Source organism: Hippoglossus stenolepis, chromosome 5 (assembly GCF_022539355.2).
Source record: "Hippoglossus stenolepis isolate QCI-W04-F060 chromosome 5, HSTE1.2, whole genome shotgun sequence".
Taxonomy (NCBI): domain Eukaryota; kingdom Metazoa; phylum Chordata; class Actinopteri; order Pleuronectiformes; family Pleuronectidae; genus Hippoglossus; species Hippoglossus stenolepis.
Window position 1 is genome coordinate 12575192 of NC_061487.1, and position 24906 is coordinate 12600097.

The following is a 24906-nucleotide window of genomic DNA, read 5'->3' on the forward strand; positions in this document are numbered from 1 at the left end:
GAGGAATCGTCACACACGGTGAAAGTGGCTTCGTACATCCTGATCGGAGTGGGTTCACTGTCGATGGCCATGGGCTTCTTCGGTTGCATCGGAGCCATCTACGAAATCCGTTGCCTGCTGGGTCTGGTGAGGAATCAGATCCACTTTCAGCTCTAACACAAACATACTACAGCTTGGTTTCACACACGGTTAACATTCTCGCTATCGCAGCTGAATAGGAAATGTGCGTCAGAAACTCCTGTAAGATTGCATGTTCGTGTGCGACCACACAGGAAACTCAATGTTGAACTACAAGACAAAGAAGATAAATAGGTCCTTAACCAGAACTTCAACCTGATCTTTCTATTACAAAGACGTTATATGCCCCGAAATAATACATAATTACAAAATACATTACTCGATATGTCAGTTGCACCTACAGGACACATCCAGCTAAATGCACCTGCTCGAAATGCCAAGCTTGACTAACAACACCTGACAGATTCTTGCTGACAGCAAAGCCCTTGAGCATTTCTGCTCATGTGTGAGCAGAGGGTTCGCAGCATGTGTGGATTTACTGAGAGAGGAGGCATGACAGGGATCAAGCCAGCGAGATGCAGGGGGTACAACAAGAGCGGGGTCGGCTGCATGACCTCTATCGTGTTAAACCTGCAAGGAGTTAACTGAAGAACTGCTGTGACCTACTTCTCCCAGTGACAATGACCAGCTGGCGATAGACCAGCCCATCACACACACACACGCACCCACACACAAACACACAGAGGACATAAACAATGGAAGGATCGTTAATGAATTGCTCGAGGCTTCAGATATTATGTTAAGAATCTAGACACAAATGTTAGATGATGTGTTAAATCCTTTCTTGTTGTGTTTTCAAACCTGCAGTAATTGATTTTTTATTCATCATTTGGTGGAAACCGAAACAAAAAATGAGCACAACATTGACTTGACCACCTTAGTACTAAGTTGATATGTGGAAATTGTTAACAAATGGTAAATTTATACATCTGGCAGTGAAAATGATTATTACTTTGGAGTTGAATTGTTTCCGACCAACAAGAATGTGATAATAGTAATCTCTTTTAGCTCTGTTTATGGTCTAAACTGTCTCTTTAGGAAAATATTTGGCTCATTCACTGCTAAATGCTTCACTATGTTCACAAGATCATTGATCTGTGTGTGTCTGCTGTTAAGAGCTGCCTCAATAGTTATTATTTATTATTCAATTTTCCATAATTTTCAATCAAAAATGATTAATTTCATGCAGTGTGCTTTAAAATTCTGGATTATAAATGTTGTGACACTGACTTTGCCCTCATCCTGCACAGTACTTCACCTGCCTCCTGCTCATCCTCATCGCCCAGGTCACCGCTGGAGTCCTCATTTACTTCCAGAGAGAGCCGGTAAACACCAATGTGCTTTATCAGTCTACTTCTCTCTGTTCCCCTCTTTCTTAATTTCACTGATTTATATGTTATCCCCTTCTTTCTACTTTATGTTTTTTAAGAGATTCCCTTTTTGTTCTCTCTCTTAATTTAAACATCTCTCGCCCCTTCTTACCCTCTCACCACTCTTCCTGTCACTGGTACAGCTGGAGCCTGATGGGTATTTGCGCTTCCCCTCTTCACAGTTGTGTCTGGCTGCTTTTTATGTTTTAGCTAGACCTTGTATTAAGCACCTGCGCTCTGTGGTCAAACCCAGTTTCATAGCTCGATGAACGGAAAGTGTATGGATGCTGTGGCTGATGTGATGCTGGGAGCTGGTAGAATGTGAGATGAAGTGGGTGGATTGACTGAGATGTGTTGTGTCGGGGAAATAGTAAGCAGGCTCCTACACTTGTTGTGTTTCCATGTTTCCTTTGTCGTCTCACTTCAGCCTCTGGGTGTTTCTGTTTGTTGTGTTGTTGAGTAAACAAATTTATGTTGACTGTATTTTCCTACAGCTGCTGTTATATGCTGACATATTCTATTGGTATGTGTAGTGTTTCCCCATTTAAGACCCTTAATTATCACCCCAGGGACCCAAACCACTTTCTAACAATGCCTTTGAATATACAGTAGCTGCAGGCAGCATCACCAAATCACCAAGTTACTGAATGTGTCTCAGCCTCTTCTCTGAATTAAGTGTCAGTCTGTTTTTAAAAAGAGAAGTGTAATAAAGTTTCAATTATTTACTAGATGGATAGATAAATAAGCCGGTGGGGTAAATTAGTCATTAATACTCAGATAAGGACAAAGGAGAAAACAAGTCAGACAGGTCACACATGATCACTGCTCAGTGAGAATCAAGTGACTCTAAAACAGGCAGAAACTTGAACTGTTCCTTTATAATGTGAGGTTAAGCTAAATAACAAAACATATTGTGTTCGATTATATTTGTATTAAATTATACAGCTGACACTTCAACACTAAAAGTGATTTTAAGATGACAGTGTGGCTCAGGAACCTGCCAAGAAGTGAAGAGTTTCCTTCAAATGTAACAATATCAGTAAAATATGAATTATAAAATCCATAGAAATACAATAAAAGCATCACAATCAGATCCAATACATTCATACAAATAAGTGACCGTCAAACTGAGCAATAATTTGAACTGTCTCCTTTTTTTCCCTTTAAAATCTCTCAGAACAAACCAATAATCAAACCAGTACAAGATCCAGCCTAAATAAAAGAACCAAAGAACCAGCGTTGTGTGTTTGCACTCTGTGTGCAAGGAGTGTTGTGTTTACACACACAGACCTCCAGGGCTGGTCTCCTACTCTGATGGCAAGGACATAAACAAATATTTTCCCGTTGATAAACCTCACCTCTTTAGGATTTGGGATAGGTGGAGGCTGTTGTTGATCTTTCAAGTGTTCGACTTCCTGTGTGTGTGTGTGTGTGTGTGTGTGTGTGTGTGTGTGTGTGTGTGTGTGTGTGTGTGTGTGTGTGTGTGTGTGTGTGTGTGTGTGTGTGTGTGTGTGTGTGTGTGTGTGTGTGTGTGTGTGTGTGTGTGTGTGTGTGTGTGTGTGTCCTTAGTCCCGCTCCCTATGCTTTGACTCACCACAGGGCAGGGAGTTGCCCTCTGCCAGAATGGGGTGAGGCTCTCACTCATCTCCAGTCGAGCTCTGAAGCTGCAGCGCTGCTACTGTTCTGTGGTCTCACACACACAAACAGTCATGCTGCTACTAAGCTATATTTGTGCAATGTCTCAGCCCAACATCCCAGGGCGGTACCACCCGAGGTGCTGCCCTAAGAAACGTAAAGTTCAGATGGTTGTAAATTTTAGAAAATATTCAAACTGGCTGTTTTTCTTTAACACTGTTTCTCTTCCATGTACCAGAGATGAATTTATCTGTTTCTGTATATCACAATTATTTGACTATTTTATTATATGCAAACGATTTTGACAGATTGTCTTCTCATTTGCAGTTGAAATATGAGATGGCCAACATCATAAAGGGCATGATAGTCAACTACACCGGCCAGAACAGAACCACAGAGCACACATGGGACTTCATTCAGAGGACGGTAAGTCTCTGACCTGCTTTGTACAAGACACATACAAATGTTTAATGTCATCGACAGTTTGAATGATACAGTACACTGTGCTGAAAATGAACAAACTAAACGCATCAAACAAATTGTATGTTAAAAGGTTTGCATTGCTGACACCATTAATCCTCCTGTAAATACATGAACAACATGAGGTCAGTTTAATGCATATAATAAAAAGTGACTCTTATAGTGACTTGAATGCACATATTTTGTAGTGGACGTCACTAGTGTGAATTCAACTTTTAACTCTGAAGTGTTCTCTGTTTATTCTTTTCATTGTAACGCTGCATCCACACGATGTCTAGAGGATGAGAAGAACAATGGCCTCAAACAAACTGTAAACAGCTCCTTTTAAATGAAATGCATCACTTTTTATTAGTTGATATGACATTTTACTTAGATGTAAATTTTTTTAATTCGAAGGTCATAGCTGTCAGAAATTCCCCACATCTATAACTAGTAATTAAAACTCGAAGGCTGATGTTTCTAGTTTCTCCAACTTATAATTACAATCTAACAATATATATATATATCTACAATATGAACTCAGCGTAATGTACACGTAATACATTATTCTACAGTGTAACGTAGAAGATGTTGAATGTTTTCATATTTCTCCAGCGGTATTAAGCCGACAGCTATGGTTTTATGTGCCTAGGTTTTGAAATCCGGAAGTTTACTGCCAACACAAGAGAGATGGAAATGAATGAAGATAATGATCGCAAAACATGTGACCTAGATTGTTACCCACCAAAATATCTTCCAGTTGCTTTGCTCACTTGACTTATATGTATGATTCACTTTCTTGTGTGTAGCCTCTGTTTCATGCAGCCTAGAAATTAGGCCTCCATCTTTCCATCTTCCGCTGCTTCCCTTCCCCTCTACTCCGCAGACAAGATTGTGAGCGTTTTACCCTCAACATTTTGACTGTTTTGACAGCACCATCGAGCTACTGGTGCACTTCATGTTGTAGTGATTGTCAGTGTGAAAGCACTTATGCACTCCAAATAGCAGGTATGGAAGTTCGCAAATTGAGATAATTTTTTTTTTATTATTTCAATAAAAGCATGAGGTTATTAGGTTTTTTCAAATTTAAAAATGAAATGCTTACACCATCAAGGATAAGTGGGAAAATGTGTTTTTGTACTTTGAATGAACTGATTAGCCCATATCAAACGAAAGTAGGTCTAACGGAAGCTGAAGTCAGATTGTGCCACACTCTGATTAAGATTGTTTCTTCACTATCTCTTTGCACCACTCTTTGCTCTTTGTTTCCTGCCAAACCTCTTTCCCCCCCGGTTCTTTCTGAAAACAGGAGCCAACAAGAGAATGACCTGAAACACCACAATAGAAAAGCTGAAAACAATTTTGTATTTTTCCCCTGATCTTATTTGTTTTCACATCAGTTTATGTATGTGCACTCCTTTCTTTTCACATCCTTCTTCTCTTTCATCCACCAGATGAAGTGCTGTGGATGGACTGGTCCAGGAAACTGGTCTGAGAACCATTTGATCATGAACAGCTCCAGGAACCTTTACCCATGTTCCTGTCGTAACGAGGACCTGCCTGGCACGGACATACAGGAAGTCGGCCTGTGCGAGCACACGTCCTCACAGCTACCTGTCTACGAAAGGGTACATAACTCTTCTAAAGTCTTTCACGCTGTTTCTGCACTACGGTTTAAAATCATATATCTGAATTTACTCAAAGTTGTTTATCTGTTTTTTTCCATCTCATTTCTGTCTCAGTATCAAGGCTGAGCGCCAGTATGTGTGAATGCATTTTAGTTATGGAGAAACATAATTCTACGAGCGGTGGTAAATTCCTTCAAACTGTGGCTCCTTGCTTCATAAATCATTTTGGTCTCTCACTCGTTCATATGAAACTGCTGCCTGCTCTCTGCGTCTTTGTGCTGAATGGACAACTTTTCTTGATGGTTTTATTCTGTTGTCAGTGTTTTCATTTTAATTGCTCAGCCATGATTCATGAGTCACATGCAGGATATCACTGAGCGTCACTGTTGTTGTTTACATTAAAGGGATAGTTCACAGAAAAATGAAAATTCACTCATTATCTACTCACGACTATGCTGATGGAGGGGGTTTTATAACGTTGAGCTATTTCAATATAATGTAAAGCACTAGAAAAATTGTCCTTAAATACAGTAAATGTACTTTGTTACATTTACTGCAACTAAGGGGCTGGGTGGTATTTATTAGAGGAGAAAATTAAGACTGTCAGCCTGTAAGGTATGATGTCAACATGGTGCATCTGTAAATGTACAAGTTGGTAAGTACTTTAAAACTGTACTTATTTACAGTAAATGCATTTAGTTACATTTACTGCAGTACCACAGTGACATTTACCTGACACAGTCTGACTTTTCTTCTACAATAAAAACTACCCAGCTCAGCTGAGCTCTATGTGAATGGAGACATTTTATCTTTGGGTCCAGACCATAGTCCTTGTTCCTTCAGCTGTTTGAACAATGCTTCTGTACGCCTGCATTGTTCTGATAGACACACCTCTACTCATTACATCAGTCCGTTAGACTCGTGTTGTGTAACAGTGATGGCCGAGGCGGGTTGTTTGTGCTCTGTGATTCGTTAAAAAAGAAAAGAAAATGGAGAGCTGTGCTGTTGTTCAGTCGGCGTGTTTCAGGAACTCTACTCTGTCGACTGTTTTCCTCAGCTCAGTTAAGCCGTGTTATTCTTCCTCTCAGCGACTCAGCCCAAAGCTAACAGTGGTGTTTTGAAAAGGCTCTGTTCATGTCCGGCTGGGATCACGTAGTCATCCATCTCTGCTCTGCACGTTGGCTCTCAGCCTGCCCTCCTTCTATTTCTCTCTCGGCCTCATCCCCCCCCTCTCCCTCTGTTGTTCTCTCCTTCAGGGCTGTATCAGCAGCGTGGAGAAATGGCTCCTGGACAACTGTGGCGTTATTCTGGGAATGTGTGTCGGCGTGGCAGTCGTGGAGGTAAAATATTTATCCCTCCCTCACATTTAGTTCAGACATTTATCAGCACTATCTCCATACCCTACTGGCATGTCACATGTAGGGGTTTGGTTACTCTTGATGTAATGCTGACCATAAATCTTGATACAAAGGAAGGAAATAAACCAAGACACTCTTGCTTTGGAAAATTCTGTTAATGTGGCTTATAAGTGATGACTTCAGCAACTCTGCAACTCCTGTAGCAAAACCCATTTTCCCAGTAGTTGTTCTGACTTCCGATGGCCTTTAGGCTCCTGGATATATCAGGAAGTGACATCATAGGCTCATTATCAACAATAAACAGAGCAGGTGACTCAAAAAAGAGGGAAATAACCACAATAAGATGTATATCATCATTAATCAGTAAAAGATGAGGAACAAAAACTGCATTCTTGGCCAGTGTGAGGATTGTTAATCTGACTTTAAGGAATAGGAATAGATTGATACCACTCTCAATTCAACTATCGTTGTGCATAAGCCCCCTTAAAATCACATTATTAAGTGGTTACACTGCGCTTATTGGGTATTGAGTTAATAAAAGTGATATAATGTGTTAATTTGTGAGATTTAAAAGTACCGGAAGGCAGATTCCAGTCTTTATGCTGAGCTAAATTAACTTGTCGCCTGTCTCCAGCTTCCTATTTAATAGAAGCACAGGTGATTGGTATCATTTAATAAGAAAAACCTGAGGATTTATGTCACAGTAAAACTGAATACATTTAGTTTTCTGGGTGATTAAAACATCTCCCTGGGTCTTGGGAAATTGCAATGGCCGTTTTATTGTCTTCTAGTATTCAATAGACTGTCGATGCGTCCAGAAAACAATTGTCTCATTAATTGATCTCAGTCATTCATGCTGACATCGTTTACGTGATCTAGTTCTTTGTTTTTGACACATATGCTTTATATGTATGAGTGAATGCTCCACTGCTCAGTTTCAGCTCTGATAACTAAAGTGACAACTTCATTTCCTCCAGCTCCTCGGGATGATTCTCTCCATGTGTCTGTGCAAGAGCGTCGTCCAGGAAGATTACACCAAAGTACCGAAGTACTGAGCTGAGGACAGAGCCAGCTTCACACCACAGATGGATTGACTCTTTCTCTCTCCCTCGCTCTCCTCGGCTCACATTTTTTTACACACACACACACACACACACACACACACACACACAATATTGGACAGCTGTCTTGCCCCATTTCAGCTTCTCCGGCCTCGACAGCTGTGCAAATTTCTCACGCTCCACAAACACAAACGCACTCACCTCTCAATCAAACTTGGGTCCAACAAGTTCACAAGTTACCATTTTTGTCTTATCACTTGTGTTTTCCTATGAGACATTTGTGATTTTTTTGGACAGTTAGACATTATGTTCATTCAGGTGTTGTTGTGTTTTTCCTCGACCGACCTCAGAAAAAGCGCTTATCGTAGTAGTAGTAGTAGTAGTAGTAGTAGAGAGAGCGCTTCAGTGACGTTTGGTGAAGCTGAGAGCTGAAGTACCCTGTGACTCCGGGGGCAGGGTGGGAGACGAGAGCGAGGCTGGAGGGAGGATGCATGTAGGAGACGCTCTGAAGGATTAATGCCACTCTGTGGTCCTGCAGCTGGTATTTTTGGTTGCAGAGGGTGGAGGAGAGGCGCAGGGCAGGGCTGCTGTGGTGGAGGGTTTGGCTTCTGTCATCAGGAGCTTGTACTCAGTAGCCTTAATATTAACCTTCATTTTCACCCTCCTCCTCCTCCTCCTCCTCCACCCTCCCAGAATCAATCATCTGTTGGCGTCTCTAAATCACAGCTCCTGTCCTCCTCTCGGGCGGGTCTGACTGGTAGCCAGTAGCTCTCCAAAATGACTAGTTTTGCATGAAGTAAGTGTGTGTATGATGTGTTGAGTGAGTATTTTATGTCTTTTTTTATATTCTCATGTTAGCTCTGTTTTTTTTTTACAACTGTATATATATCTATGACCTCGGTAAGGGATTATAAGCACCTTGGTGCTTTGTCAGCGTTTTAAATGGGAAAGTTGTCACCCACATTCCCTTGTTTTAAGAGTACTATTGTTCTTTGTTTCCTCTCCGTTGCTGATCATGTACAGAAAGTGGCTGCCACGGCAGCTCGTCTGCAATTATTTGGTCTGAATTTGAGAAATTGGAAACTTTAAGAGCGAATCTGTCATCGCTCTTAAAACTGTATTTTCATTTCTTTAGCACAGCATTAGTTTGTGAATAGTCTATCGTAGCACTCACCCTGAAGATCTTTACTTTATTTTATTCTCAGTAACAAAAGCAGAGAAAACAGTGAGAAACCATATAATCATATTTTCAGAATTTGCTTTGACCAGAAAATGACTGTTCATCAACTCATACTGCTTCACAAAAAAAAACATACAAAATAACATCCTACTTATATTTCCTCATCAGTTTATCCACTTCATTTACAACACTGAATTTGTCCTCAGTGTAGTGGATACAGTGTTTCTATGTAGTCATAGTTTTTCATGCCATCTCGCACTAGTCACTTCCAATCGTTTTCATGACAAGAGAGAGGAAAAAGAACGGTGCTCTTTCACAGTTCCAACCAGCCTCTGTTTTATGACCTGCCCAAATGAAACGTTAATTTAACTTAATGAGAGATGAAGGTTTTTTATTGTGTGTTTAAAGATGTTTCTACACTTTTTACAAAAAAAAAAGAAATGATTTTGTTTAGTTGTGTGACGGTCCCTTGCTCCGTCTGTATGTGTTCTGTTTCTCAGCAGCTCCTTCTCATGTTCTGTTCCCATGGTGCAGCAGTTTATCCGGAGGCTCAGTGCTCCTGTCCTATCAGAAATGTCCTTTTCTGGCCAGGACCCCGCCTCCCATTTGTAAATTTGTGTTCATTCATCCAACATCATCATCTCTTAATCTACAAATGGAACTCGTGCACACACACAGCCACACCAATGACCTTATTGATGACCACATCCTACAGAATCTTAAGTTCCTTTTTGTTTTAATAATAATAAATAAAAGTTTAATAATAAACAAATTATGATTTGCCTTCGTACTGTGTTTTTCTTGCATCTTGTTATGACTCTAGAGCCGTGTGGTGACAAGTTGAATGTTTTAAACATTGTTTATTTATTTTTATTATTGACATTATTATAAAACTTAAATCTAGTCAATGTCGAAAACTTCTTCAATTGAATCAGTGGTAACTGAATATAACATAAAATATTTCTTCTGGCAGTTTTTCTTTCTCTCCTGGTAGGTATCAGGATTTGTGCCTAAAGCAACCACAAGAGGGCAGCATAAACTTATCTGTGTCACTGGCTCAGGCAGAAATGCATTTGGACAAAGATGAACAAAATTAGAAGGTTGTGTCGCTTCAAGTTTAAAATAAAACATGCGTCATCAATGTATTCATTATCTTTTAAAAGCTTAATTTGTAAAAGCTGCAGGTTTAATTCTGGGTTTAATGCAGATTCTTAAGAAATTAGTTATTTCCCTACCTTCTTAGTTCTACAGCTCTAAGCCAAGTCGTTTCTTTTTGTGATTACGCCCTAATTTAGTCTTTGTATTTGCTTGTTAATTCAGTCTGACTGCCCCGTGGCTGAACAGAACAAAGAGCTCCACATCCACTCACTTCCCTGCGATAACAGGATTTATCCTACGCAATAAAAATAAAGAAGAGCTTCTCTCATAAGACTTGAGTGCGGTGACTCTTATCAAGTCTTATGATGTCACATCATGCCAGGAGACGCACAACACATCACAGCACAGACCTCGCTGCTCTAATCCACCGATGGCTCCTCACCTCAGTGTGGTGAGTACAGCTCGGTGTTTTCAAGTAACTGCACAGAGCCACATGTCATCAGGAAGCTGCTGCTTCAACCACCAAACACCAATCTGTCATTTAAAATGCAATATTGAACTCAAGAGTAACGTGTGCAGGCTGCAGTCCACTGGTGTGGAAGCTCCCATAACGACCACTGGGCTGGAAAAAAGGAAACAATTCTCCCGGATCTTCATCAGTAAAGAGGATGAGGTTCATATCAGATCAGAACTGATTACATGTTGACATCCGTGAAAATGTACAACAATGGAGCAGCTTGGTGGCCACTTGATCACAGTGGCTGGAGTCAGGCCTGTTCCTGGCATGTCTGACTTGAATTGTTATTGGTATTAATATGTATTATTATTACAGAGCTGCAACATTTACTCCGTTAAGCTAATATAATGTGGTATTGTGATGGTCATTTTTCATACATACATATATATACAACCTTAAATTTCTGTCACACATTTCATGTTTTCATTCCTTTATTTATTATTTTACCACTGTTTTTGTTATTTGTATTAATATTTACTTCTGTGTTACTTTGTTTTGAAAAGTACTCTACCAATAAAGATTATTATTATAATTATTATAGGTAGAGCAAAGAGACACAGGCGGTTTCTTCAAAGACAATCCAATCTTTTTATCAGTAAGAAGGTATCATAAACATTCAAAACAATACGACCCGACCTGTGGAAAATCCCGTCCTCTTTCCCCTCCTTTCCTCACCTGGCCTACTACTTCCTCCTGTGACTCCGCCCACAGAAGCTAAACAGGAAGCCAGCTCGCTCCTTCCTGAACAAACAGACCTGACTGGCCACATGGTGCAGGCCTCTTCCTTTCAAGTTTGGACTGTGAACATGACCAATGTGAGTTTGCCTCCTTCCATGGTCCCATAGTAAACAGATTTGAGTTGGATTTTTGATAATTGGGTCGATGTTTAAGTAAAGGTTCAGTCTTTTTACTTCAGTAGTAGAATTGGCAACATTTCCGTAATGGATTTGAAATCGTAAGTCGATGCTCATCCGTCCTAAACAACACACCACTCAGTTGATTGTTCCTGGAACTAGAAATCCAAAGGGTAACTCAAGCAGTATAAAGTAGAACCGAGAGTCATTAAGTGACGCGACAAACTGTGACAAATATACAGGTGCAGGTGCGTTCTTGTTCTGCGGAGGCTCCGAGCACTACAGTCAATTACTCTTCTTATTTCATTGTCACCTCCTGTGTGTTTCTGTTGTGTGGCTTTTGCAGTTGTGCGTTTTGTGTTAATCCGCGAGACGTCTCGGCCACCGTACTTCTGGTCCATTGTGTTGCCATCACAACAGCCAAAAACAATCAATATAATAATTGGCAGATTAATGATGGATAATGTTAACACTAATTAGTTCCAGTCATGAGGGATTACTTGGGAAACAAATTAAAAGATTAGTTGATAGTGAAAAATAAATTTTTGAAGACTATTCATGCAGACTGTTGACAACTAAATGACTTTACATAGACTTTCATTCATTTCCTAAATTCTGCACGCAACCCTCTTGTTGGTGCTGGTGAGCCGTGTGGTGGCATGTTCTGATTCTATGGTAAACTGGTGTTATTTCCACACAGCCCATTTACCTCCATGTTGTTTTAACTGGTGAATTTTGGTCTCCAGCACTGCTTCCTTCTGTAGAAGTTTGTGGTAGGCATCCAAAGAGAAGGGAGGTGCCTTGCTGCTAACTAGCTTTGACTAGTATATCTGCAAGCTGCTGGTTGTACTTTCTTACAGCAGTAAAAACAAAATCAGATCAGTAGAAAAATGCAAGCAAGAGTGAGAACAAGCAGCAAAGAAAGCAAGAAGCAGAATTATAACTAAATGTTAAGCCACACGTTAACCCCTTGACCTCCAAATCAGCTTTTGGAGAACACAGCTTTTGTCCACAACTGGACAGGCTGCCGCCAGTTAACTGACTTTGACATATTAGATCTGAAATTTGTTCCCAAGGTTCAGGCACATGAGCCTACTCATGCACACACACACACGCGCAGGCACACACACACGCACACACGAACGTGCACACACTTTCCAGGCCAAAGACAAGGAGGAAGGGAAGCTTCCTGTGTTTTTTCCACATCACTGTCACTCAGTCCAGGGCAGAGGAAATGGGACAGATGATGATGATGATCCCACTGAGAGCAAATGAAATAAAAAGAATGAATAATGAGGATGTGAGTTTCATGTGTTCACTGAGGACTGAGTTTCTCTCAACATTGTGTAAACTATTCTGTTCGTATGGAGCATAGTGGACATGTATTTTACATTTGAGCTAATACATGAGATGTCTGTTTACCACAATGTTGGCTCTGTGTTTCTATTCGACTTCCTATCGGTGTGTGTTTTCAGTGGTCGCTCCGCTCCACTGGTGCTCATCCAGCCGGTGAGGGCCCCTCTCCAGCGGCCCCTCTGCGGCTGCCCCCGCAGCCCGCTGTTCCTCTTCCCCCCTCAGCATCCTCTTCACATTGTGTCACGGACATGTGCTGATGTCACCCCCTCAGACCCCTCTTTCACCCCCACAGTGGACCCCCACCCTCCACCTGTAGCCTGCCCCCCACTGCCCAATCCCCTTCCTCCTGCTCGGGCTTTCCTGTCTTCAATCTCTCTCAGGGATCTCACATAAACAAACATTGTGCCCTCTGCAGTCTGCTACACGCATCCGTCTGATAGATATGTGTAATAACATAACTAGTTGGGTCCATCCCCTGTCTGGTGCACATTACCTTGAAGCCTGAGGAGCTCTAATCAGAAATGAGTCACAGAGGTCCTGTATGTGATGGAAAGAGGATCAGCCTCGTTCCATTAGCTGTTTAAATTGTTTCTGTGATAGGCTGAGAGGCAGCAAGTGGCTGCAGGTCAGCGGGTGTCCTCCGCCTCATTTCCTGCCCAGCGGCTTGTTGGATCCAGCGCTGGAAAAGAATGATACACTGACTCACACTCAGAGGCACCTTCCCTTTCCCTCCTCCTCTTAATAACTCTCTCTCTCTCTCTTCTCTCACGGGCTAATCCAGTTTGATAAGGGCAAGCTCTCCTCTCCATGTGGCCTCTTTGGCCTGCGGAGAGTAAAGACCTCTGAAATCACTCTGGCACAGCTCCACTGCCTCACAGAACACCGGTGAACATTGGCAAATATGAGTCTGTGAAAAAAAACACTATTTTTTACCACTATAGTCCAGTGAGGTGGAGGCGAGAGAGAGAAAGTACAACTGGGAACAACTTGCATATAAAAAAAACACCATAGATTTAGCAGGTTGCAAAGATGTGTTTTCAGTGTTAGAAAGTAACTGAATACATTTACTCAGCTAAAATACTTTAGTACATGATAAAGAACTTGTACCCCTGTTGAGTATTTCCATTTGATGCTACTTTATACTGCATTTTAAAAGAACAGTTGTACATATCAAATAAGTGTGAACTATACAACGTGGCTAAGATCTGATTCACTTTGACTCTCTACAAGGTTAAAAAGCTGTTGGCACGGTTGTGTTTACGCAGCTGGTTGGTTTGTACGTTTGTTAGTCAGCGACTTTACTCAAAAACAACTGAACAGTTAACTATGAAACTTGGTGGAAGGATGTGGTTTAGGTCAGGGAAGGACATCAAAAATGTTGCTCCGAATCTGGAATCAGGGGCAAATGTTTTTCTTTACTTTCTTTAACATTGTGAAACAGTATGTTTTAACCATTTACCCAGGTAATAATTACTGGATCTTATCTGGATTTTAGGGAACCTTTGAGCCTCGGTGGAAGTATGTACTGGTTCTCTTAGTGATATTGCAGACAACACTTTGTATCATCAGCATCAAGTATCAAAAAGCTGGGTTATGCTCCATGTTTATACAAAATATCTACAGAATTCTACATCTGCCCCCATTTACCCTAATCACATAATTTATATTACCTAAAGTATTTACAGTCATGATACAATCAGGATATTCTGTTTTAACATATGAATATATATAAACAAATGTATTTCTCCTCATAAATTTGCCGAATTGATTATGTTGGAATAATATGTGGATAACATTGTGAATAAACTGAACATGTTTAGTGGAAGTGGCGTAAACGTGTCCGGAAAAAAAACGATCTGGAACAAATGTGTTAATGATGATCGCAGCACTTTCCCCACCCCTGTCTATTTGCAGAGACGTCACGGACTCCACCACCAGCTAGTTAACATCTTTTTATGATGATAACTGAAGGCCGGGCTTGAGGTGCTAATTATCTCTCATTGTGCCCATAAATACCTCATAATTACACTGTAAAGTTTTCAGAAGAACTCTGGCCACAATATTGTTGTATCACTGAGCACCACGAGCTGTAGGTGACCGTATCTGTGCCGTGGATACTTGCATGTATAGGTGCCTGTTTACTGTACCTACTGTATGTCTGTTTGTGAGCGTGCTCAGAGCTGGAGTGGGAGTTTACGTCGGCTCTGATTGATGGAGGTGCTGGTGGAGGCGGCACTCCCCTGATTGCAGCTACAGGCAGCACTAGTCTTCTCATTAACCTATGATAATGCACCTGTCACCCCGACGCCCAGTCCTCGCAGCACATCGGCTGCGGACGCTGTTCTCGCTTCTTCTTTCTCTTTTTTTGTCTCATCTTTGCTTGACTTCCCTCCTCGCTCCATCCATCTCTTTCTGTCTCTCTCTCTCTCCATTCCTCTCGCTCTCGTGAACAACAACACACACACACAAAGTAAGCTCTGCCATTTGGAGAGAATTGCTGACTCGGTGCCAAACCTGACCGCCGCAGATGGAGGATGGTGGACGCGTGTTTCGTCCCCCCCTCCTCCTCCCCTACTGAACGCAGCAGCAGCAGCTACAGTGTTTGATAGAATCTGTGTCCACTAACCCACTGGGACCGAGGGTTTACAAAGGATCAACTGTTCCAGCATCCATGACTGCATTTGTGTACGGACTACAAAGTGGTGGCCTCTCCAAAGTGGCTAGTATGTGCTATCACACAACATAAGGCCTCCGAGATGATTCGTTTTCTGGCTAGCAGCAATGTGATCTCTCCGTCTGGTCAGTGGTTTATTTCATCCAATAATCAGAAGACGGTTTCAGCTTTAGCATTAGGGCCATATTGAAGAAAGAAATTAGATTTTTGAAAACAATAGAGTAATATTATGGGAACAAACTAGTAATTGAGAAGAAAGTCTTAATATTATCTCTGCTTCCAAAATCTTGAATCATTCTCACAGTTTCTTGAGAAACTAATGACTCAGATGTGACCAACGATTACCTCACAGTCGACCTTCACCAAACATTTCCTCCTCCACTAAAGAGGCAACATCCTCCAGGCCTGTGTGTTTCTTTCTTCAGAATAAACAGTTTCTTACAGAATCTTTTCAAAGTCCTGGCACAAATAATAATGTGGAGCTGATGAGCCAAAACATTAAGTATTTTGTTATTGGTGAAATTTGAACGAAATTTGAACTTTGCAACATGCTCCACAGTCCACATTTTATCACAAGCTACAGGCTGATCTTCCCTCTCTTAAGGGATTGTTATTCTCTGTACTTCAGCCTTTAACTAGAACTTTTAAATTCACTTTTATTTATTTTTCTTTTTAATTTCCTTCCATGTTCTGATGTTACTTAAAACCTGTTCTCTTCTATGAATTACATTTTAACATATTGTATTTAAGCACTTTGAGCTGCATTTCTTGTATGAAAGGTGCTATACAAATAAAGATTATTATTATTATTATTGCAGCAGCTATTTGTAAAATATGGCTCATTGAACTGCATTCCCATCATTTCTTGAACGTTTCATGTAAAGAACCATGTAACTTGGTCCTAATAATATGAAAAACAGCGATGAAGTTCTGAGACTGTTTCTACATGAATTTCCATTTTGAAATTTTCTTTTGAAAATTTACCATGAAATTACACAGTCTATGTCCTCTTTGTAATACTCGTTTTTTTTTCAATATATCAGAATTGAAATTGAAGAATAATTAAGGATTTATGCAACAGGACACTCAATGGAACTCAGGGAAGTGAATCAAACATGTTAGAACAGCTGAGGGTGAACATGTGGTGCCTGCGAACATAATGTCTTTATAGGTAGATGATTTCCTCCTCAGCACAAAGGCTGCGGCTCCTCCACCAGATGTCTTCTTTTTCCCTGTAGCCTGTTCCAGGCCGTCTCTCTGCTCTCCAGAGGACCTGCATGTGATTTATTTATCCTATCAGCACGTTCGGTGCCAGGAACACACCCGGAGAGCACACGGGACTATGGGAATGTGCTGCCTTGTGCCGCTGGAGGAGAGTGTCGAATCAAGGGAGAGGACATGGAGGACACATAGTTTATCATTCTGGACCTAAAGATGTGCGTCAGAGCTTCCGTGTAAGTCGAGGCTCCTTCAGGAGACGTACAGGGAGAGAGTCGGAGTCAATCAGTGGGTGGAGGGTGTTTAGGTTTGGGGCTTTGCAGTGAAGCTTCAGAAGCTCCCACTCGTCTCTGTGTCTGTTTGACGAAGCTGCTGGTCCCATTTGTGATGCTGTGCAGCTTTTGGAATTCAGATTTTCCAACATTGGCAAGATTTGATCATGATTTAAGAATGAGCATGTGTGGTGTTGGGAATGTGTCTGGCATGACTGTTTGCTTCCAGCCTCTCATGTCATCTATATTCATCGTATGCACGAGGAATATATGAAATCATATATTACTGTTCTCATGTCTCTGGACAATAGCTGGGGTTTGTTTGCACTGCTGCTCTCATTAAGGACGAGCAGACAGCAAATAAAGAAGAGAATCGTCTCTTCATGGGGTCAGAGCTTCCTGTTGAACAACCAGCCTGCTTCCTGCAGGGGCCCCGACATGTGACACATGTGAACGACAGATCGGTGACACCTCTTTGTCCCTGAGAGTTCATCTTCTTAGAGGTGAAAACCTGCACAACAGAAATGCAAACATTTTCTTTTTCTTTTCATACACAGATCACAACACATGATAAGAGAATCATTACGAATAATACCTCTGTTACACCTAAGTTAGTGAGTATACGCATTTTTTATAAACGGGGGGTGAACCCGATAAAAAGGTGAATGAATCCTTTCCCATTAGGAGTATTGCCTGTCTGTTTACTTTTCCCGCGTTGAAAACACCAAAGTCCCAGAAACTGAGAAACTCTCTCACCTCACCGTCTCTGCAGTGTTTTTCAAGATATGAATAAATAAATCGCTGCTGCATGTTGTTCCCAAGGTGTGAGAAACAATAAGTACACAAACATTTAGGGATATTTACGCGTCGTAATGTAAAGCTGAAAATTTGTCAGCGTCTAGACTGCCTAACTAAAGACAAAGAAATGTGGGCGTCATCAATCGGAGCCAATTAATAACTGTGTCTACTACAAAGTCATTTGACCTGGGACTGAATGCTGATTGTGTCCATTTACACTGCAGACAAAAGCCAGATGTTACTGTGTTTATTGACCAGTGGAAGGAACATTACTGTTTTTCACCGAATAAACTAATGGGATGTTCAAGCAACCCCACTTTGTTTTTTATCACTGTGAGCAACTTTTGGAAATAATTTGGTTGCGCATTGTAGCAAACCATCATTTGGATAAGACAGGTTTTCAGCATGAATGCTCGTGAACCAGCTTCCCCTGATGTGACGGGGGCAGAGCGGAGATCTTTAACATGGCAGCCTGCTGCGTTCCACAAGTGAAGACGGGCCACTGATGAGAACAACACAGAGCGTTTTAAATCCGAATGTTTCATTAAAACGAGGAGAAAAAACTGCGATGAACGTATATGCATCAGTGTAATCAAAACGAGAGGAAGGAGGTGGGGAGCAGAGCGGATGGCCCTCGGAATATTCTCAGATGCTGATTAAAGAAACCATGTTAATGAGATTCATTGACAGTCTAATAGGGAGAACAGCATGCCCCCTGTTGTGGCTGTGTGTGCCATCCCTTCCTCTCAGTCCCCGTCCTCTTGTATCATCTTCTTTTCTTTTTTTGGGGGGGGTGTCGCTTTCTTCCCCTCTCTCTCTCTCTCGCTCCGTCTCTTCCTCGCCAAGGGAAGTGTGTTTACTCTGCACTAGGACAGCAGGGATCTGGCCTTTTCCACCAAACTCAGTAATGATCACAGTCGAGGCGTCATACCTTTAACATCACACGCTTCTCACAGGCCCACTGTCTCCTCTTCCTCAGGGTATTTAAGCGGGAGGAGCAGTCAGCCAAGATACACACACACACACACACACAAAGCATCTTGGGATTTGGGGACGGGTGGAGCCATGTGACAGGCAGGCAGCTGTGCCACATTAACCGGAGTAATGACAAACGGGCCACTGCTGTTGGTTTTTTCACCTATAAGTAGTTCAGCTCAGCCTCTCAGGTGCTGTCACTCAACACATCGTGTGTGTGTGTGTGTGTGTGTGTGTGTGTGTGTGTGTGTGTGTGTGTGTGTGTGTGTGTGTGTGTGTGTGTGTGTGTGTGTGTGTGTGTGTGTGTGTGTGTGTGTGTGTGTGTGTGTGTGTGTGTGTGTGTGTGTGTGTGTGTTGCCCACTGGCCAAATCCTGAAGGATCCGTCTCTGTGCTCGGCAGAGAGCTGTGCAGGGAAAGTAGGGAGCCAGATGTTTTAGCTCAACAAGCCTGAGGATGAGTTCATGGTGAGAACATCTGAGGCTTTCAGCTCCGTTGACCCCAGAAAGAAACTCTTAATCCTTCCAGTTTGAGGACATATGTGTACATATCTTTTTCATAAGAAATGAAGCCGGAGATGCTTCTATTGTGCAAGTACTTCTGTTCAGATAAACTGTGACCTAATTACATTCTTGGCATAAGAGCACTTGAAGATGGAGGAGCAAAACACTGGCCAGATGTGTGAGCAGAAACAAATGTGCTGGAGTATCTTGATTACCTGTGTGTTTGTGAGGGGGAGAAATTGAGGGAGAAACCGAGGGGTTGATGAAATGGTTCAGACTGTGACTGTGGACGGCAGGAAGGGAAACTGAAGTAGCTCCTATCAAGTAGAAGTGTGTGTCTGTGTGTAGGTGATGCTGTTTCACTGCAAACAGTGAAAAAGCCAGGCCTGTGTTAATGGTTACACACATGATAGTTGAGCGGCCAAAGCCTCAATCATGGTGGTGGGGGGGGATGACCAGAGTGCTGTGATTGCACTCTGATCAAAACAGTCGATGTCTCCCAGCAGAGGAAAACAAAATCTCCAAACCACAAGTTAACATTGGCTATAGCAGATCAATGCAGATAATGAAAACACTATCTCCATTGCAGAAAAAGCTGTCAAATTAGAGCCTACAACCAACTAACCCCCATTTACCCCCCTTTTTTTCAGGATCCATGAATTATTCTCTAAGAAATTGGGGAAAATGGGAAAATAAGATAACGTCATGAATCCCACAAAGACTGAATTCTTTCTGGTCCCCCAACCTATGACCACATTTCTTAAAAATCTATTCAATAATGTTTGTGTAATCCTGCCGACAAACAAAAAGGACGTAACCTCCTCGGCGGAGGTAAACTAGATGCAGATTGAAGCTCTGGAAAAAGTTCAGGATTCAATATTTTATTAAAGATACTACGTTTTCCCTCAGTCAAGAGTCAAAATAGTCAATTCATGTCTGATGTACTTTTGTTTGTTTTAATCATTTTATGGTTTAACTTGCATTTGTTTTCATTTCCTGCCGACGACCGTCTGTGTCCGTTTTCCATGCGTCTGTATCCACAATACGACTTTCTTATTCTGCGGCAGGTTTCCTCTCATGTGAGTGGTCTCAACAAGAAGGAGCCACAACATGTCAGGCTACAAATAGCAATAATTACATGTATTATGCATTACCATAGACTACCATTTTCACCATAATATTTTTCAGTGATCTCTTACACCTAAGACCTAGCTGATGATTTGAAGGAGCCCGTATCAGAGGGACCAGACACCCGGAGCTCACCTCTGAGGCGCTGAACCACTTTACAATCTAAGAACCATCCACCTATTTCCACAGAGGCTTCAGCCAATCACGTCACCAGTGGACAGAGGATGTCACGTGGGACCAGTTAAGTTTTTTTATGAGGCCATCCCAGACAGACTGGGAGGAACGGCACAGACGAACGCTGTCTTTTATGGACTATTGGGGATAGTGTGCTTACATGTCGAGGTTGTTAAAGGTCTCACCAACACAGAGGCTCACAACCTGAGGGGTGGGACACGCTGCACCTGGACCCTGGTTAGATAAAGAAGCTTAACCCCTTCACTCATCCCTGCTCTTCTTCAGGTTTGCATCTCACTACTTACATACATTATGTATTATAGTTGTCAGTGCACTTAGAGACGCTTTGATTCTTTGGACCAGAGGTTTTCATAAAGTGAGGGTGGAGAGTTTAATGGGCCTTTGTGTTTAGATGACTGTACTGTTGTCATCTGGACACACCGGTGTAAACACATATTTTTGAATGCAGTGTCTCTGATGTTCATCACAAAACTGCTTTAATATCATACAAAAAAAGGTATTCCGTATAACTTCAAAACTGGCTTCAGAATAATCCTGTTTTTAAATATACCTCAGTATCTAAATACTAAAGTGATAGGTGTGTGTCCATCCATGGCTGCACTGCTAAAGTGCCGAAGATACTAATAGCTAATTCGGCTTGATTTTAATTTGGCTAGTATGTAAACAAGACTTTAAAAAGCTCAGTTGTAGAAACTGTACATACAGATGGACGTCAAGTCTCACTTCCTGTCACTTCCTTCCACTATCCAGAAATGGATATAAAAGCTAAAATATCCTGCTGCCGTCTTGCGCATTTGGAATCAGTCCGCTGCGCAGTAGCGATGATTGACTCAAACACAATTGCGAGTCAATCTCAGCTGTCAATCATTATGTTTCACTTATTTTTCGTCTACTTTGACTTTTTAATTCTGACCATGTCCCATCAACTATCATGGAGCAGGCAGGGTCTATGACCTGTAACACAACCAGCCACCTGGGGGCGATCGAGATGCCTTGGCTTCACTTTTGGGGAGTCTGACTTGACGCCCATCTTTGTATACAGTCCATGGTTAATTCTGTATGAAGCTACCACCAGTGGACAGTTAGCTTAGCTTATCATAAAGTTTCAGTTTCAGAAATTAACAGACTCCATGGCAACCGTACATTTCCTGTTCACATCCCCCAAAGCCCACATGTTTCTCAGTTTTGTCTGAGTGGGGCCCTAAAACTTTGAAACCCTTTGCTGTTGTGGTTTTGCTTTAAGAAAAACTGAAATGTGACACAAAAGAGCTTTTAGTTTCTTGCCCACATGCTGATAACCTGCTTTATTCATGCTTGTGATAGTTCTTCTAGAGGCAGCAGCTTTAAAAGCGAGCACTATATATAGAATTTACTCAACCCTCTTGAGGTTAGCTCGTGGTTCTGTATAGTTTTATACTCAACAGGCCGCTGCAGGAATAAGTAGACTCACTCGACTTTCTCTGACCTTCTCCGTCTCCGCTGTCAGACCTTTATGATGCACATGTGCACCCACAAAAAGAGAACGCCTGTATCACTGGGAAGAATACTAGTCCCATAAAACAGGATGTGATTAACTCCACTGCGGGGAATAAGAGGTGGGCTTGTAGAGGCTGTGCACCTAAATGAATTTTACCTTTTTGAATTGAATACATGATTTACTCAGCCCGTGTTCCTGTATCCATCCATCCAGAGAGCCAAGCGCTTTACAGCCAGCAAGAGAGAATTTGTCGCTAGATTGGCTTTGTCATTTTGATTCATGTGGGACTCGCTATTGAGTGTGTTATTGTGCGATCCGGAGTTCTCCTGCTGCACCACGCTGTCCTCCTGGTGTTATTATCTTAACATTTTAGATGCTGCTGTGTAAGAGATCCGTACTCACAGGGGGCACTTATAAAATGATGCATTGATAGAGGAAGGTTTCCCTTTTTTTTCTCACGTCCCAGATCTTGCTGCTGATTGAAATCTTATCCTCACTTATCGTACCCTCAGCTGTGAGACGAATGTGGGTGAAAGAAGAGGGTGACATGAGGGGGGGGAGGCAGAGGGAAGAGGGTGAGTGAGAATCCAAGAGGGGTTGAATCAAGGGCAACTCGACTTGGTTGTAGATACTTGAAGATTTCATTTCTCGTCTCAGAGGCTTCTTCTGTTCTGCTGTTCTTCTCTGGTGCCACTCTGAGGGTGTTGAACCAAAAGTGCTCTGTGAGCTGCCTGCAAAGAGGCACCCGGGTCATGGTTATCCAATGTGAGTGAGAAGATACAAGGTGGAACATGGAGGGAGGCTTGGATTTGGCATAGACAACATGACACCAGCGTGGAGTGGAGCGATGCTCCGGCTGCAATTTTCTGTATGAACCCGACCGAGCCTGAGAGAAAATTAGACAAACCTGACAGATATTTTCTTTTTGAGTCCTAATCTGACCTGAGCCTGATGTTTTCACTCAATACAGGCACGTAAATCATAGAAAATAAAGTAGATGGCCCAGCCAATGTAACGTAACCCAGCCTGAACCAAAATGTTATTTCAAAATGTTTTCCCGAACCTAGTCTGACTTCTCAGGTCGCGACAGGCCCTCACGGATTCGGGTCAGGTACCCTCACTGTCGTGTGGAACAGATGATTGGGAATATTGTTTTCACCTCTTGGCTTCTCAGATATCAGGGTTTGTCTGCGCCACCCTGGAGAGGAATGAAAACTGTTCACACTAAATCAGGAGAGGAAACTGGTCTGTAATTCGTGAAATTGGTTTCTGTAATGAACCCTTGGCACCATATGATGACCCACAAATTTTTCATTTGCATCTATCTAACATGTTTTATCATAACATTAAAATATTTGCCAAACCATTTCAGTATAGGTCATCAACCCCACCTCCTCCATGTTAGTGGATGGGATATGGACTATGAACTATATAGTCAAAGTACACGTGAAATACATTTTTCTCAATGACAATTTCTGTCATTTCAGAGAGTTCTTGTCACAATGTATGTTCATCCTGTGGTACATTTGTTTTTTATTTAATGCTAACAGGGTGAAACATCATGATTGACAACTGAGACTGACTTGTGATTGGTCAGCATGTGTATAGACGGGACCTCAACAACAGCGGCTGCACACCACGATCCCTACTGTACAGACTCTTGCCCCAAATGATATCAAAAGGGCAAGATAGTGGCACCCGCATCCGAAATATGGGTGTAGACGCGTGATCCATCTTTATATGCAGTTACCATACGGACACAAGAGTGACATCAATCTTTTAACTCTGCGAAAAAGGGTTTCCTAAAACTCTCCCTATAACTCAAATTCATGCTGAGTCAAAAACTCTATTGTAAAAAAATATTCAGCTATCTCCATCATTCTACCTTCTGCCCAGTTGATCTTTTTCCTCTTCTTCCCCTCTTCTGCCTCACTGCAGTCTGGACTTGTAAACCATGTACTTCATGGCCTGTGGATACAAGAGCGAAAGTGACAGGGCAGGACAGCAGCCGTCCCCATAGGGACATGATGTCCTTCTGCCTCGGCTGTGAGCGAAAGTCAGCCAGTCCTACATGAAAGCCTCAGCCCAAACTCACCGTGACAGAGGGGCCGGCCCCTCACTTCAACCCTGATGGTGACTGGACTCTGAGTCTGCTCTGATCAGGAGCCACATTAACATGCAACACTGCGCCCATGTGTTCTGAAAAAACGCACCTCCACAATCCTGAAATATGTTGGAATTTCTAATCTGTCCATTAAAAGAGCTCATTATGCAAAATGGTTTTGACACCGCAGTGTTCTCAACAGGTGCCACGAGTCTGGCTCTGAGCCACCGGCCGATAGTCTGTGGTGAGGAGATAGAAAATGGCAGCAGCAAAGCCATCAAGTGTCATTATAAATCAGTCACAGAGGAGTTTCACTGGCTGGTCTGCTTTAGTGCATATGCAGACGTGCTGGTAAACCTCAGAAGTCTGCCCTGTGATTGGAGAGAGAAATGATGGGCCTCTTGGTTAATGGGGAAAGCAACCGACGGAGGAAGCCTGTGTTTTTCTTGCTCATCTGGCTTAGATTAGTGCACGCCTGCACTCCACTGTCACAGTGAGAGTGGAGGGGAGATAGAGGCATTAGGAGATGAGGAGAGAGTGGGGAGGGAGGGTGGGGAGGGGGGTTGGGGGACAAGGGGAGGGGACAGAGAGGGAGGGCCGGGGGTGAAAAAACAATAATATAGACTCCGAGAACAGCGAGGAAGAAGAGAAAAGCATTTGCAGAGGGTTTTAGGATTTGTGATGAGCTCTGGCTCTGTCACCCAGAGTGCTTAGTACAAGTCAGTGGCATAAACCCTTTAGATGGGCCTCGTGCAACAATGGAGGAGGAAAAAGCTCTTAAGACCAAGTCGTGAATGAAAGCAGGGGGGGTTTCGGTGTAGGGAATGTAGCCAAACGTGCCTGGCACGTCCCAGCCTGCTAACTGTGAGCACATGCCTGGCACAGGACGATAACTTTCACCCTCTTCACCTTCAGAACATCCCTCTGCACCCTCCTCTACTAATTCACTCAACATGGCCCCTGAGACTCT

At 42.3% G+C, this 24906-nt stretch overlaps 1 protein-coding gene across 2 annotated transcripts in view; it reads left to right on the forward strand.

The window, feature by feature from the left end:
- Positions 1-18600, forward strand: part of cd82b (CD82 molecule b) — a 31462-nt gene extending 12862 nt beyond the window's left edge. The window contains exons 4-10 of one of the 2 annotated variants that reach the window (XR_007032714.1): positions 2-126; positions 1329-1403; positions 3411-3509; positions 4997-5170; positions 6427-6510; positions 7506-7699; positions 18569-18600. Coding sequence is in view for 1 of the 2 variants with exons in the window: in XM_035157055.2 (XP_035012946.1) it covers positions 2-126; positions 1329-1403; positions 3411-3509; positions 4997-5170; positions 6427-6510; positions 7506-7583 (635 nt within the window). In the remaining variant the exon portion in view is untranslated. Of the gene's footprint in view, position 1; positions 127-1328; positions 1404-3410; positions 3510-4996; positions 5171-6426; positions 6511-7505; positions 9551-18568 lie in introns of those variants that run through there. The other variant, XM_035157055.2, reaches the window with a different exon arrangement.
- The last annotated feature ends 6306 nt before the right edge of the window (positions 18601-24906 follow it).